Below are 16,790 nucleotides of genomic sequence, written 5' to 3' on the forward strand. Positions count from 1 at the left end.
CCGTTCTCTAGCCAGCAATTTAGCACCCCCCACCACCTCGTTGTCACATTGTTTGCTCTCTTACTTCCCTCTATAAGGACCCTCTGGCTCCTAAGGGTCCACTTAGGAATCTTCTTATATTTAATCATATTCACTGAGTCCCTTAGTAACACGGTCATAGGTTTGAGGGAGCCACATGTGGACACCTGTGGAGTCATTGTTCTCTTTACTTTAGGGTGAGATAACAATTTGGAGAGTTGGGGACCGGGCAGCCTTCAGACATTTGAACCACTCGGGAAATGGTGTGAAGAATACGCCTTCAGAAAGCCATCAGGGACAGTGGGGTCGGTTTTCTTTGTGGCTTGAGGTGTTTCTGATGGCTTGAGACACTTTTCTAGCTTACATTAAGGGTATGCATTTGATGCCCAGAAGGGAGCTATTTGAGAGAAAAGTACAAGCTTGGAAAAGGTGTAGGGAGGGAGGAAATCATCCCAAGGGTGAAAGGTGGAGGAGTTGGTATCGGAGGACGTGGGGTGGGTCCAGGCTCTGCCTCTTTACAGTCTCTGATGTTTCTCTTGTGTAATGGGGAAATTCAGAACCCATTTCAGTGTGGGTGTCCGAGGGCCGAAAGGCAAGTATGGAGAGGGGTTAAAGCCTTTTTTGTAAAGGTCAGGTGGGATGGGGAAGAAGAGTGTAATGCAGTTGTTGCAAAGGCCTGAGGGAGATCACCCACTGGCCAGGCAGGTACCATCAAGGCTGTGCAGGTTTTAGGTGCTGAGGCTGGGGGAGGAAGTGAGACTTCAGCTGTGCTGTGAAGAAGAGGTGTCACTTAGCCAAGAGAAGAATGCATCAGGCACCATCAGGGAAAACCCAGCTTCAGGGACTGAGCATGCCTAGCTTTGGCCCTGGAAGAGATTGGGAGTTGGGGAAGACCCTGAGGCCACTGCGATACGCTGCAGCCCATGTCACAGTTTATGTCCTCTTTATTTATCTTTGTTTCTTTCTATGTCTTTCTCTCCTACTAGATTATAAACCAGGTAACAGCAGACACAGGGCTTTTCTTGTTTCCTATGTAGCCATTGAGGCTGCCATGCGTTCGTTCAGTAACTGGTTTGTTGGTTGGTTGGTTGGTTTTGGATTTTCTTTCGAGACAGGGTTTCTCTGTGCTACTTTGGAGCCTATCCTGGAACTAGCTCTTGTAGACCAGGCTGGCCTCGAACTTATAGAGATCCGCCTGCCTCTACCTCCCGAGTGCTGGGATTAAAGGCGTTTGTTGAATGGACAGATAAGTGAATCTATCTCTCCTAACTGAATTTTGTAGTATTTATATTAAGTCTTTGAAAAGAAGGTGTTCTTGGGAGATTGACCTTACTGCAGTTGGCTGGAGAGAGGGAGAATTCAGAGGTCAGTTAGAAAAACTTAGGTGGGAGAAACCAATCCTGGAGATAGACAAGGAAACTTCCAAACATGGCAGAGGGGAGGGAGAAAGACTTGGAGAGCAGCCTGGAATAAAGCTTGAGGGTTCTACGTGGTGAAAATTAGATGTTTTTCACTGAAGGTAAATTTTTAACACTCTTCTCTGTACCAACCACTGTGCTGGTTGGTGGCATCTGGCTTAACAAGGCATGACTGACACCACAGGGAACAGGAATTCAAGAGCGAGGGAAATCTAGCACAGGTCTACGCCTTACATCCTAAGGAATGGCTGAGGTGAGCACAGGCCGGCCACAGCTAACACCAGTGACGGTGCTAAGTCCCTAGGACAGAAGACACCAGCACAAGTGCCCCAAGGCCAGGGTTCTCCTACTCATTTCCGTCCCATTCTCTCAGTTTATAGATCACTTCCTGGGGGGTGGGGAAGTGGGGGTGGTGGTGTCTGTCCTTTTCTGTTCCGTCCATAACCGAACTCAACCTTCATCATGAAAGAGTGTCTTTATGTGCTCTTCCCTCTCCAGAGCACATGTAAAGCAGGTCCTTGGTGACCCTAGTTACCCCTGGGAAGTTGCAATGGTAGGCAACAATGGTAGGTAGGCAATGCTGAGAGCAGCAGAGGTGTTGAGAAAGCAACGGTGGGAGAGAAACAGCACAAGACGGTAGCAGGAATATGGTGGCTGCTTTTTCTTTGACATTTCAGTGTTTTCAAAAATTTCTATAATACAGTATCTTGGCACCGCACGGAGACATCAACCTCAGCCCTTGAGATGTTGAGGCAGGAGTATTGCTGTGGGTTCCAGACCAGCTTGGACTACAGAATGGCATTCTGTGTGAAAACAGACAGCAATAATAATGCTAACCGTATGACTTTTTATCACCTTTGCACATGTTGGTTAAAAGAAGAGAAAAAAATGCAGAGAGAGGGGCTAGAGAGATGGCTCGGTGGTTGAGAGCACTGGTTGTTCTTCCAGAGGACCCGGGTTCAATTCCCAGCACCCACATGGCAGCTCACAGCTGTCTGTAACTCCAGTTTTAGGGGATCTGACACCTTCACACCAATGCACATGAAATAAATTCAAATAAATTATTTTTTAAAAATGCAGAGAAACCGGTGTCTTGAGCTTTGGCACCTCTTTCATGAGCTTTTGGCTTGCTTTCTTGCAGGTGGAGGCAGGGAAGGGCCTGGAGATGAGGAAGCTCGTTCTCTCAGGCTTTCTGGCCAGTGAAGAAATCTACATTAACCAGCTGGAAGCCCTGTTGCTGGTGAGTACCTGAAGGAGGGTGTTGCTCAAACACTGCTCTTGGCATTGGAGAGGAAGGGGACCCATACAGGACAGACACACCAGTGTGCCACTGTTCACAGCTGGACATCTGAGAACTGGGTCAGTCACTGCCGCGTTTTCATGACTGAGAGGCAGGGAAAGACACAGGTGTGGGAGGACAAGCACTCTCATGGGTGGGGATGACTGTGAAGTTGTAGATAGACTGATACAGTGATATGTACTGTGGACACTTTGTTACTTCCCCAACTCTGGGTAGTGTCTACCAGTCATTAAAACTGAGACTTCTTCATCACCCCTGGTCCAAGTCCTTCCTCTTCCCCAGGAAAGGAGACCATTAGCACCATCCTGAAGGCTCTCTGTTGGGAATTGTGAGATGGAAGATGTCTGTTTTTAAAAGTGCTGTAGCTCAGAAGCGTTAGACCCGCCTGAGCTCTCGGTAAAGATGAAGGTGGTGTTTTGTGTGAATCAGATTGGGTGGTGACTATTAAAACAGCCTCCAGAGATAAAAGCACCACACCGTTGCGTTTGCCTTTGAGGGAAGTGCTTATTAGATGCGTCTGGGTATTATGCAGAGTGATTGTGTAGTGTAAATTCTTTTCTCTGGGTGTTGTATAGTCAGATGGCATAAAATAACTGTTTTAAAAAAAATCTGAAGCAGGAGGATCATCATGAGTTTGAAGCCACTGTGGGCTATAAAATGAGTTCAAGCCAGCCTGAAAACCTTGTCTCAAAAAACAAAGCAAAGCAAACAGATAAAATCCCCCAGAGAATCAGAGATAAATGTAGACCGGTAGACGATGGTCCTCTTAAGTAAGATAACGTTTATATACTTGCTGTAATAAGAGGTATCACTCAGTGTCTTGACATTTATGACCCAAGGAATGGCTATTGAATTGTAAAGCTTCTTTGCAGGGCAGTTTGCTGAACTTGTTTCGGGGTCTCCTTAGTAAGTAATGATTTCCAAATGGGAGACAATGGCAGATAGGAGTCTGGTCTGAATCTAGAGCCAGGACTAGGACACAGCCTTACCCTGCTGTTCATGGAGGGGTAGTGCATTGTTTCCACTGTGCGTCTCAGCCCCTTGGTGGGTTGTGAAAGTGTAGAGGTTTGAATCAGTATTTTAAAACAGATGGGAAAAGTGTTCGTGTGCATCATCAGCAATAAAGGTTAGGTGCTGTCAGGATGTGTGTGTATAGTTGATGTACAGGGGCCCTTAACCTTTTATTATTGCCCCTCTTCTTCCCCCTACCCCGGCTCTTTCTCCCCTTTCTCATACAGCCTGCAGCCCAGGCTGGGCTTGAACTCACTCTGTAGCTGAGGCTAGCTTTGAACACCTGATCCTTTACCTCTATCTCCCAAATGCTAAGGTTACACTTACATGTTGGCCCACTACATTATTTCTTAAAAATGTTTTGTAGATTCCCCAGGTAGTGGTGGGGCACACGTCTATTCCCAGCACTCAGAAGGCCAGCCTTTATCTACAGTGCAAGTTCCAGGGCTGCTAGGGTTACACAGAGAAAAACAAACAAAAACAAAAAATGTTTTGTGGATTCAAAAACCACTACTCTGCCAGATGTGAGAGTGTATGCTTATAATCCAAGCATTGCATAGGCTGAGGCAGAACAGTCATGAGTCAGATTTTCTAGCCTGAGCTAGAAAATGCGACCTTGTCTCAGAACAAACAGGTAAGACGTTATCTTTGGAAAGCTATGCATAGACTCTTTGGTCCTTAGTTTTCTTGTCTGAAGATGATAGAGTCGCCCCTCCCTTCTCTTGAGGATCTATCCCAAGACCCACTGTGAATGGCGGCAAAAGGTGGGATAGCACTGAATCCTAGATATACTGTGTATTTTCCTATGAGTACAAATCTGTAGGCAGGTTAGGTACCTTAAGTTATTAACAATAATTAATAAAGTTGAACAATGGTAACCATTACCATAATAAAAGTCATTTAACATGGCTTCTGCCTTGGAAAGTCCAAACACTAGTGTTTTCAGAGCATGGATGACCACAGCTAACTAGTTGTAGCAAAACATTGCTGCATTGACACCTGTCTCCCTCTCCTGGGTTGAGTAGATCAGGTAATCCTACGGCCATGCTGGGTACTGAAGATAGGAGGCAGACAGACCTGTATCCCAAACTGCATTACTAGTAGAATGCAGATCTGAAAGGCACTGGACCACCTGGCTGTGAGCCCCCACCTCACACCCTACCTGCATGACTGTGTGTTTGATTGTTTCTGTCTGCAGTCTGGGTTCACAAATAGCACTCTGCATGGGACTGTAGTGAAGATAATACGTTGTATTCAGTTCTTAGAAAAGGGCCTGTACCTGGCACTATTAATAGTACCTGTATTACTATTACTATTAAGAGTAACCTGTACCTGGTTACTATTTGCTACAGAGCTGAGCAAAGACAGGTGAAGGCTCCTGTGTTCTTTTTGGTTTTGTTTCGAGACAGGGTCTTGCTATGTAGATCAGGCTGACCCCCCAAACTCAGAACTATCTTCCTGCTTCTGCCTCCTGTGTTCTAGATAACAGTGAGTTTGAAAATCGATGTCCTGCCGAGTATCATGGTATGTGCATGAAATCTCAGCACTCCAGAGGCTGTAGGAGTCTTTGGGTTCCCCCCCCCCCCCCCCCCCCAGTGGTGGAGGAGGTACTCCTGAGAGGCGTGCCTCTCTTAAATTCCAACCTCCTTTATCAGACGTTCTCATCTGAGCAAAGATAGATTTGGGAGGAGTCTCCCTGCCACACCTTCCGCACAGCTCCAACCCCAAAGGCACAACAGCTCCAACCCCAAAGGCACAAGGACTGCGCATACCCCTCTGCTCCCATCCTGTTCAGTCTAGCAGAGGGGGAGAGACCAGGAAGATTTATTGCTGGAAGGCCCAGGGAATGGGTGGGCTGGGCTCTCGGCAGCCTCTGACTCTCTGGATAAACCTCTCAGTCTCTCCTACCTTCACAGATTTGGAGGCCTTCCCTTTCAGTCACTGGGGAGATTAGTGCTGCCTTTCCTGGGTGTTCTAGCTTTGAGGCAAAACTGTTTCTTTGGCTTTCTCTCCCCCGTCCTCTTAACCACAGATGCCCTTATCCATCAGGGAGTGACTTGGAAGTGCAATGTGTCTGTTTTCCTCTCAGTACTTCCTGCTGTATGAAGGATTAGGCCCGTGTACCTAAGACTGTACACACAGGCAGAAAGACACAACAGACGGCAAAGCCACACCGGGCTCTGTCCCCGGCCCTTGGGTTTTGACTGGGGCCATGGTTAGTAATCTTTTCAAGGCCACTGTTCCTGATGCATGTCTGTTACTCCTGAAGTCCAGGAGTCCAAGTTTAGGGATAGGGGATGGAGCTGTAAAAGAAAGAAGAGAAAGCTAGATGGGTTGTAGTTCTACATAGGTCCTGTGCAGGTGTGGACTGTTGGCCTATAGTCCGTCTCACCTTGGAGCCGTAGTTGCCACAGCTCGCCCCGTTGCCTCCTTCTCTTAGCCTTTCATGTTTGCTGTTTCCATCTGTCATAGTCCTGGGGCATCTCCCCTTGCTTATCTGCATGATAGGTTAACTACACCTCCCCCCTGAACGTAAGGCTAGGTTCGTAACTGTGCCTGGCTGGGAACAAACCTTCATGGGTAGGAGGTGGAGGAAGTGGGCAGATTTCTTTTCTCCTGTTTCGAAAGACCACTTGCTGGAGAACAAAGCAGACATGACTGAGGTCAGAACTGGCCCAGCCCTATCTCTGAGAGAAGCTCCCAGGGTCGGAGTTGCGATCACCCAAGGGTTCTCTCTGAGAACAGCCTTGCCATACAGCTGTACCGAGGAGGAGAGTTGAGGTGGCCGGTGTGTGAGGTGGCCAGTGTGCTAGCTCCCTGGACCTAATGGCAGGGTTGGGTCAAAGCTCAGAGAGAGGGGACTGGCCTTTGAGAGGCCTGTATGTAAGTCTTGAGATAAAAATAGCTGACCGAGGACCAGTCAGCCTTTCCCCCTTCCCTGTGGAGAATGGGGGTGAGAGCAAAAGTCGTTCATCTGGTGAGAAAGTCTCATGCCTCCGGTGCAGGCTGGTCCGTGTGACTGGTCCTGGTTAGAGTACTTTTCTTCCCCTTTTGTACACAGTGGGAAGTTTAGGAGGAAGCAGAGCTGTTGGGCCTGTCTTGGTGTAGGAGGTAGATGAGTGTGTCCTTCCCCAGCAGCAGCTTCTGAGAAATCTTGGCCTCCCCAGGACTGTTCTTCTATTTACTTTGCTCCCTCCACACTGGGGATTGTGCCAAGGTGCGAGGATGAGTGTATTTGGAGTTCTGTGGCAATTTGTACCTGTCCATTGGGTCTTAGAGATGAAGAGGGAAGCCTGTTATGTCACATCTGAAGGGGAGTCCCCTGTATCCTTCTACCTGCTCCCTTGTCTGTGTGATCCAGCTTCAGAGACCCCATTAGATGTCCCTTCTTCTTGAAACCCTAATTTCGCTGCTCCAGTATAGTCTTCTATTTTTGGTTGTGGGCTTAGCCTTCAATAGCTGAGCCATCTCTCCAGCCCTCCAGCATAGTCTTGAAACCACTTAGTTGGGATTTAGGATCCAAGTTGGGATTATCCTGCCTCACACTGGCTACCATGTTGTTTGATTTGTTTCAATCCATTTTTCAAATACAGTCTAATGTTTTTAAGAAAGGATATCAGGGATCATCAAAATGATCTCCCACATACTAGGCTTCTGTCGTTCCCTCCACTTAAATCCCTCTGCAGAATGCCAGATCATTGCATGGTCATTGGTGTGGTCAAAGCTGTGCTCCCTCCCTCTGCTTGACCCTGCCCTGTGGTCCACCCAGCCCCGCCTCAGCTCCTCTCCTCTCCTTGCCCACTGCACATAGGCTTGACAACCTTCAGCTCCTGTCTCTCACCAAGCCTGTTTCTGTCTCCAGGTCAGCCATCAAAGAAATCTTGAGTACAATTCCTTTAGGCCTCCCTGTTTCTGAGAGTCGATGTCCCCTCTTTGGAGAAGCCATCTGACTGTCCTGCCTCAGGGGGTCCTTTCCCTATCTTCTTCATTACATTTACTGGTCTGTATAATTAGATGCTGGATCATTGGCTTGTGTTTCATTTGTCTCCTCTACTAGACTGGAAACCCCATGAGGACTGGGATTGTATGTGTTCTAGGCATTCCACTGGGTATTAGGGATTGGCCTTATGTCTGAGACTTGGTTCATTTTTCACAGGATGAATAACAGTATTGCTTGTCCTCTATATGCCAAACATGTACTAGATACTTTATTATCTTTAAAGATTTTTAAATTATTTTTATGTGTATGCATGCATGTCTGAATGAGTTTACACACACCATATGCATGCACCAGCTAGAGGCAAGAAGAGGGCATGAGATCCTCTGGAACTGGAGTTACAGATGGTTGTGAACCATCATGTGGGTGCTTAGGACTGAACCCAGGTCTTCTGCAATTTTAACCACTGAGCCATCTCTCCAGGCCCTAGATACATTATGTAATGTGTGACTTTTGATAATTTGATCTACCATTTCAGTTCCTCAGAAACCTGCCGGTAAAGTGACGATACACCCAGAAATGGGGTATCAACTATTAAATGACAGACTCAGGGCTCCAGGCCATACTGCCTGGCCTAACCCAGGTTGACTCCCATCCTGTTTTCTAGTGAGAACTTGGTATGGAAGGTCACTTTGTTCTAGTGTCAGGAGGGTCAGTGGGTCTTCTTGACCCTGGCTTTGTCAATGTATCTGGACTTTGTAGAATGTGGAGGACAAAGCAAGTCGGAAGTCAGATGCTGTCTGGGTATTTGAGGCATCCTCTTGTGAGCAGATAGGGGAAGCTGGAGTACAGTGGGGCTGGAAGGCTGGCTCCTGTGGCTCCCTGAGGCTGGCTGTCACAGCACAGAGGGAGCCGGGGAGAACTGTTTTCCCTCAGTGTAGGTGATCTCATCAGGCCAGCTCTCTCAGCAGTTGACTCAACCATGCTCTCTTGTTAGATAGCTCACGGCCTCCTCCTGTGAGAGTTGACAGCCTAGTAAGCCCAGGCTGGACCCCTGTCATCTCCCCACTGCTCCTAGGTCTGCAGGGAAACACAGGCTGTTGGAGACCCCTTTTCGTACTGCCATCAGATGGAAGACTATTAGCCATATCTTACGTAGGCTGCTTTCTTGGTTATGTGTACTCTCCCTGCCCATATTTCTATACCCTATCTCCTAGCCCACTGTAGTATAGTGTGTATTCATTTTTTAACATTCAAGATGGGGGTTTTCCTTTGTTTTACAGGCTGTTATCAAACTGCTATAGTGGTGTGGTCCTTCTGCCGTGGCTTCCTGGGCAGCTGGGACCACAGGCATGCACCCAAAGCCCATTGTCCCAAGGCAGTGCTTAGGGATGGGGCTGAGTTACCATCTACACTGTCCCTTCCACTTGTGGGCCCTGATGATCTTGGTGTAATAAGCAAAGATGACAGTTTGCTTTCATTTTCATATCAGCAGGCATTGAGAAAGCGTCTTGAGACCAAAACCACATTCACTCAGTGGGAAAGATCCTGCTCGCTTAGCAATGTCTGCATGTCTGCCGCAGATGTGGGAAGCAGGAGGGTGGCATGTGTGTCCTTGCCCCTCTCCCTCACCAAGTGAGAACCGAGACACAAGTGAGCCTGAGCCAGTTGTTCCATTTTGTTTTGAGATAGACTCTCACAGCCTCTGCTGCCCAGCCTGGTCTGCAGTCTTCCTGCCTCAGCCTTGCTGTACACAGTGCTACGGTTACAGACCGGCTTGAGCTGGTCTTGAGTCTCTTCATGGTTTTACCTCCAGAGTGCTAGAACTGCCTTCTGTTTCTCAAAGGGAAGCAGCTGAGGAGCTGGACTCCCAGGCAACACTCCCATCCACTGAAGCATGACAAGGAGACTTATGACTGGGACATGAGGCCCCTGTGGAAGAGACTAGGGACCTGTTAAATGGACCAGTGAACGTATACGGGCCAAGGGCTAGAGGTTGTGAGCTCATATGGGGGAAGGGACATGCTGTGGCTGCTGTGGCAGATTGCTGCTATCAGGTTCCCTCTGCGTATGGCTTGTTGGGACCTGTGACAACAGCTCTGAGACAGAAATTGTGTTTCAGGTGCTCTGCCTTTAGCAGCAGCCTCGTCTAGGCAGGACTTGGGCGTCACTGCGTGCCAATCAGTGTCACAATCGCCTGGGACCTGCCAACACTCTGCTTTATTCATCCCTACCTTTGCACTTGGTTCCTCTTCCTCTTCAGCCCATGAAACCCCTGAAGGCCACAGCCACCACCTCCCAGCCCGTGCTCACCATCCAGCAGATCGAGACCATCTTTTACAAGATACAGGATATTTACGAGATCCACAAGGAGTTCTACGACAACCTCTGCCCCAAGGTGCAGCAATGGGACAGCCAAGTCACCATGGGCCACCTTTTCCAGAAGCTGGTAAGTCTCCCATGAGGGCGTTATCTCCATGACAGTCTGGTGTTAAAATAGGGCCTTGGGAAAGGATTGGTCACTGTAGCATTCTTGGCTCTCTTGAGTCCTGGGTTATCTCTGAGCTCTTGGAGGCCAGTCTAGGCCTGTGATCTTTCAGTCAACTGGGCCCATCCTAGAGGAGCCCTGAAAGTGTTTCTAGGGATAGAAGTGGAGACGGGTCAAGTGTGTGAGTGTTTTTGGGATTGCTGCTTCATATGTATAGGGGGTCCTTTGAGAATTGGAATGGAGTTTCCTCTGCCAGGATGCAGGTCCTCTATCTCTCGGTGAACAAAGAGGCGTTACGACAGGCTTCAGGAGAAGGACCATTCGCCTGAGACCTTGGGGGGCCATGGCATCCTAGGGCTGCCTTTGCAAAACGAAGCAGTTGGACTGCTACGGTGATGACTGATGGTTGATCCCAGAGCACCAGCAGCCAGCCAGCTTCCCGTGCTGCTGCTCAGAGGGGAAGAGCAAAGCTTAGTGTTGAAGATGTTCCCAGAAGTCCTCTGGTCGCGAAGGCTTCCATGACTCTCTCTCCCCTTTATGCCAATGCCTTTCCTGAACTCTACAGACTTGTGGCTTTGTCTACATAAAAAGGCCTTCCCCATCTACCTCCTTGGTCTGTTCCCAAGTTAGAATGACCTCAGAGAAGCTTTTCCAAGCCCTGTGTTTGTCCTTTATGAACACATAACTCCACCTGAAGCAATAAACTTGGGAACAGTCCGTATTTTCTTCTCATTAGACTCCCAGAACCACCTCAGTGATGGGTGAGTGAATGAGTGGATGGATAGATGCATTGTGACCTTGACTGGGGCTGGGGAGAACCCGAGTGTTGAAGGAAATACCTGTGTCCTACAGCCAAGTGTTGTGGGGGCAGGCACAACCAGAGCCAGGTCACAGCTGGCTTTGAATCCCAGCTCGGCCGTAGAAGGTCCCGTGACAGCTTACCCTGCCTCCTGTTTCCAGCGTCCTCCTCTATAAAGAGAGGTACTAATAGTCAACTGGATTATTGAGTTAGTAACTGGAAACGCCTGCTCTTTTTGCTGTTGTCATTACTGCTGTTTTAGGCAGTAATGAGGTACTCAGGAGGTGTTGTTTTCCAGAATGCCATCCTTCCGGTTGTAGAGGACCCCAAACTGCTTCCCTTGGTGCAGGGATGGTAAATACCTACTCATCTTTCCCTGTTCACAGAATATGAGGTGACTGACTTGGGGCAGCCGCTACTCAGCTTTACAGGTATAGAGAACCATAAGCCCCATGGGAAGGCAGGCAGCAAGAGCGGAGAGGCAGAGTTCTCCAGTGTGGTGTTTCTGTTTCTTTTTGGTGCAGGGTCTCTGTAACCCAGACTGACCTTGAACCTGCAACTCTCTGTCTGCCTCAACCTCCCAAGTGCTGGGATTGCAGGTGTGAGGTACCATGCATAGCTTTACCATTTTGTCTGTATCATTCGGACCCAGAGTCCCCTTGGTCTTAGCTCCACTGGACCAGTTATGAATTTGCTTTCCACTGTCCCCAAACCCCAGCATCATGAATGGATGTCTGCCGTCCTGAGACTGCTTGCTTGGCAAGGCCTGGGTGAAGCCAGAGCAAGCTAGGCATCTGGAGACAGTTTATTTCAGATGAAGTCTCTGGGTATTTGATTATCCATTACCAAGAGAAGGAAATTAGCATCTCTGCTGTTTGTTTTATGAGATCACTCCAGTGCCAAACTCCTGTTTCCAGGCAACCTGCACTTCCCAGTTAATGACCCTGGCAGGCTGGGCCTCTGGCCTTCCAGTTGAGGGTAACTATGGAGATGAAAGTACCTGGCAGGGCTCATGACCCCTGCACACAGGTGGCTTCTGGGTTACAAGAGGGTAGCAACACGTGTCCCATGCTGTGTCTTTCTCATGGTAATAGAGGAGATCAGGGTGTAGCTCAGCTGCTTGGAGTGTTTACCTAGCTTGCAGAGAGCCCTCAGTTCAGTCCCTTTCTCTAAATAAAACTGGGTGTGGTCAGCCACACCTGTAATCCTTGCACTCTCGAGGCAAAAGGCACCTTAGCTACACAGTGAATTTGAAACCAGGCTGGGATATGGGAGACTCTGAAACAAAGAAAAGAAAAATCATGAGAATAGAGGGGAGAGGAACCCTTCCTGGAAGATTGTGCTGATTTTGGAAGTGTCTGTCTGGGACATCTCCTGCGGCATGGAGCTCCTGGGGAGAAGTGCGTTTGAGCCCTCTACCAGGAACTTTACTTGGGCCTTTCTCCTCTCCAGTGGCCCAGTTTGTACTCTTCCCCTCTGGCTTCCCTGTACCAAGGGCAGCCTCACCAGCTTCCATGAAGGGCCGCCCCCTCCCTACACCCTGGCCCCCGCCCAGCCTTTGTGTCCTGAGGGAACAGAGCCATCTTGAGTGGGGCACAGGAGCAACATACTTTGCTAGCACCTTAGTTGGAAGCAGAAGCTCCCGAGGAAGCTGTGTCTGGTCACTACTTCAGTGGGAAAAAAATCTAAACCAGCAAGTCGAGAGGGGAATGCAGTCGACAACTGTGTCTGCAGCTCTGAGTAACAGATGTGAGAAGCAGCAGAGACGTTTTCCCTTTTTTCTCTTATTTTATTTTTACTTGTCCTTTTCTTCCTCTTTCCTCCCTCTTATAAAACATTTACTATTATTATTATTATTAATTATTATCTGTGTGAGTGCATAGTGTGTATGGCTGATTGGGGAAGGGTGTATAGAATCTGTAGTGTCCTTCCACCATTACACGGATTCTGGGATCATATTCCAGTCAGCAAGCAATGTGGCAAGTGCCTGTACCCAATGAGTCATCTTACGGGCCCCTCTCCCAGGGAAACTGTCTAATAAAAGTTAAGTTTTAGCCAGGAGGCTGAGACAGGACAATTACAAGTTCAAGGCCAGACTGGGCAACTTAGTGAAGTCTTACCTCAAAATGGAAAGTAAAAAGGAGTCAGGTGTAGGTCCAGTGGTTCACGTCTGTAATTCCAGCGCTTGGGAGGCAGAAACAGAGAGATCAGAGTTCAGGATCATCCTTGACTATATAGGAAATTTGAGACTAGCCTGAGCTACATAACACCCTGACTCATAAACAATAAACAAAATTTTAAAAAAAATACGAAGCATTATAAACAGAGGTGAAGTCTGCTCCTCCTTTCTCTTTTTCTTTTGAAGCAGCTTGCTGGGAATTATATGGAGCTGTGTAGACTGCAGTTTGTTGTTTGTTTTTGGTATTTCATATTCTTATGACACTGCATGTACTTTTCTAAAAAATTTACTAATTAATTAATTTTTATGTACCAGTCTCAGTTCCTCCTCCCTCCCTGCATGCACTTTTAATATGTGCAGGTGCATATGTGTATGCATTTTGCTATTTAGTCACCACTGGGTTTGATACAGGTCGGCGTTCGTTCATCTGAACCATGTCTGTCAGAGTTCCTGTGTTCGTGGGCATTTGTTCACCTTTCTTACCGTGAGGATCCTCGCTCAGGCCTCCTTGGGCACAGTTATGTCCAGGTTTTTCAAGAGCAGTATTAGCCAATGGAAATAGGTCGTGAGTAGCATATAATTTTTAAATATTTTATGAATTGAGAGAGAGTATAGATGTGAGGGCAGCCGTGGTGCGTGTGTGGAGGTCAGAGGGCAACTTTCAGGGGTTGATTCTCACCTACTGTGGCTTTAGAAAGTGAACTCAGAGCAATAAGCTATTCTGCCCACTGAGCTGTCTGCTGGACCCACATATATACATTGAAATGTCCTAGTAGCCACTTTTCCAAAAAGGGCCTCACATATATAGGCAAACTCTAACACTTAGCTATGTTACCAGTACTAGGAACCACAGTTTTTAAAAGTAAAGACTGGAAATAGTTCCATGGTAAGGTGGTTGTGTCCCATACCCAAAGCTCTGGGTTTGATCTCTAGGAAGACAAATACAAGGTGGGTGTGGCAGTGCCTGCTTGGACTCAGGCTGCCAGGGAGACTAAGGCCAAAGGGTCACTTGAACCTAGGTGTTTGAGGCTAGGTGGACAATACAGTAAGACCAGAGAGAAAAAGGAGAGGGAGACACACAGACACACAGAGCTGATGAGATGACTCGGGCTAAAACCCAACAACCTGAGTTCAGTCCCTGGATTCCACAATAATAGAAAGATATAACTGACTCCTGACTATTTTATGCATATAAGTGTTTGCCTAAACATATGTTTGTGCTCCACGTAGGTGCCCACTGAGGCTAGAAGAGGGCTTTAGATCACCTGGGACTGGTCAGCCAGTTGTGAGCCACTGTGTGGGTGCTAGGAATTGAACCCGGGTCCTTTGGAAGAGCAGCCAGTACTCTTAACTGCCGAGCCATCTCTCCAATCCCTGAAAGTTGTCTTCTGGCCTGAATGCTGTGGCACATGGGCACTTGAACTCAACATACTTCCATCATACACATACAGATACTACAAATTTTTTAAAGGGTTGGAATGATTGGCTGGGCAGTTAAGAGTGCTTCTTGCTCTTGCAGACGAACCAGAATTGGTTTCCAGTTCCCACAAAGTGTGGCTTACAACTGCCTGTAATGTGGTACACAGACATAGATGCAGGTAAAACACTCACACATACAAAATAAAATAAACTTAAAAAAATAATGGGAGGGACTGTGAAACTAGGCACGGTGACACTTGCCTGTAGTCTCAGGACTCAGAAGGTGGAGGCAAATGGCTAAGAGTTCAAGGTCTTTCTCAACTACATAGCAAGCCTGAGACACTGTTTCAAAAAACAAATTTAAAAAGGTATGTTTATGTAGGGGATAATTTATGTACTCTCTTTATATACCAAGTCTTTGGAATTCAGTGTGGATTTGTTATTGTTTTGTTTGTTTTGTTGAGACAGCGTCTCACTGTGTAGTCTTGGCTGTCCTGGAAGTGGCTGTGTTGACCATGTTGGCCTTGAGACCCATCTGCCTCTGCTTCCTGAATGCCTCCAGTGTGGAGTTCTTACAGTAACATACGTCAATTTTGTACTGGCCACATTGTACATGTTCAATATTTATATGTTTCTCACAGCCACTGTATTAGACAAACATACGTTTGTGTTAATAGTAGATTTGCTAAGTCACAGGCTGAAGATGTGCCTGTGGTCAATTTGATTAGTCACTGACAAATTAGCTGTATTGACATAACTATAGTCTGCGGTCTCGAACCAAAGCTTAATGCTATCAGATTCTAAATTTTGAATCTTCAAATGGACATGGCATGGAATTGTAGCTTTAATTTGCACGCCTACTCTTTGTTCTCTCAAGAGGAAATACTTGTAAACAGCCCAAAGAAATATTTGAGCAACCATAAATATTTAAGCAATTAAATTAGCAAGCCTCAGTTTTCCTTTTCCTTGCCTCATAATGGCAGTGAGGCTTTGCCAATCAGGACACATGTATTAGGATCCAGGTGGCATGTAGGTATATAGTAAGGCAGGGGATCTGGCTCCTTGGAGGCATGGAGAAGGGGCCTGAGGCTACTTTGTCTCCTCTGTTCTGGTTTAATTCTAAGGTGTGAAAGAAGTACAAGGGATTAAAAACTTCAAGTTCTGAAAGACCTTGAGGGTACTAAAGGAAAAAACAAAAAGACTAACAAAAAAAACCCCAATAGTTTAAAAAAAAAAAGCAAGTGTTATGATATGTAGAATTTCTGGCATGCCAACCAAAGCCTTGCCCTGCCCTCCCCACTCCCTGTACCCCCTTGCTAACCTATTGGCTGAGGCAGTTTCCATGGAAACTGTCAAGTTCAAAGGGATACTGTAGTATATTCATCTCTGCCTTTCCCCTGGTTTCCAGCAAGTCTTGTGGAGCTGAGCTAGAGGTTCTGAGTGCTAAGGAGGCTTCAGGAACTTGGGTGATTCCTCCGTTCAGTAATCCTTTCTCCATCCCACTCCCATCCTCCACTCCCCACATCCCCGTCTCATCCCTGCAGGCCAGCCAGCTTGGCGTGTACAAAGCATTTGTGGATAACTATAAAGTCGCTCTGGAGACAGCTGAGAAGTGCAGCCAGTCCAACAACCAGTTCCAGAAGATCTCTGAGGTAGGCAGCTCTCCCTACAGCCGCCCCAATCCTCCCTGGGCTCTGGTAACAGTTTGAGAAGCTTCTAAGTCTATGGATTCCTTCCTTGCTTGCCCCAGGGAAGCTGTTCTCCACAATAATGCTCAACCTGACATTTGCTTTCTTGCAACTGACATTTTTCCTCTTAATACAAGATTATCGATTGGTTTGATTTATTTTTTTCAGGTTAGAAAGTAGAACAGAGGAATGAATGAATGAATGAATGAATGAATGGGGCAATATTCCCCATGATGTTTCCAGGTGACTTCCTGACCCTTGGCTTCTGTTTCTTCTCTTGTGGAAAGAGCTGTTTGAATCTTCCCAGCTCATCTCAAAACTCTTCTGATGAGGGTCAGGTTGGAACAATTATGGGCCTGCAGCAATTAAATGCTGCTGCTATTTAGAAGATCTGAGTTTGGTTCCTAGCACCCAAGTTAGGTAACCATTTGTAATCCAGCTGCAGATCCAATGCCTCTGGCCTCCTCAAGAACCCACATTGGTGTACATACCCACACAGAGTTACGTACATGTACACACAATTAAAAAAAGAA

General features: G+C 47.2%; 1 protein-coding gene across 2 annotated transcripts in view; it reads left to right on the top strand.

The window, feature by feature from the left end:
* Window positions 1-16,790, top strand: part of Abr (ABR activator of RhoGEF and GTPase) — a 196,302-nt gene that overhangs the window by 124,127 nt on the left and 55,385 nt on the right. For both annotated transcript variants that reach the window (XM_038326514.1, XM_038326515.2), the window contains 3 exons: window positions 2,578-2,676; window positions 9,948-10,133; window positions 16,114-16,221. In XM_038326514.1, coding sequence (XP_038182442.1) covers window positions 2,578-2,676; window positions 9,948-10,133; window positions 16,114-16,221 — 393 coding nt within the window. The remainder of the gene's footprint in view (window positions 1-2,577; window positions 2,677-9,947; window positions 10,134-16,113; window positions 16,222-16,790) is intronic.

The sequence above is a fragment of the Arvicola amphibius genome, chromosome 4, assembly GCF_903992535.2.
Source record: "Arvicola amphibius chromosome 4, mArvAmp1.2, whole genome shotgun sequence".
Classification (NCBI taxonomy): Eukaryota; Metazoa; Chordata; class Mammalia; order Rodentia; family Cricetidae; genus Arvicola; species Arvicola amphibius.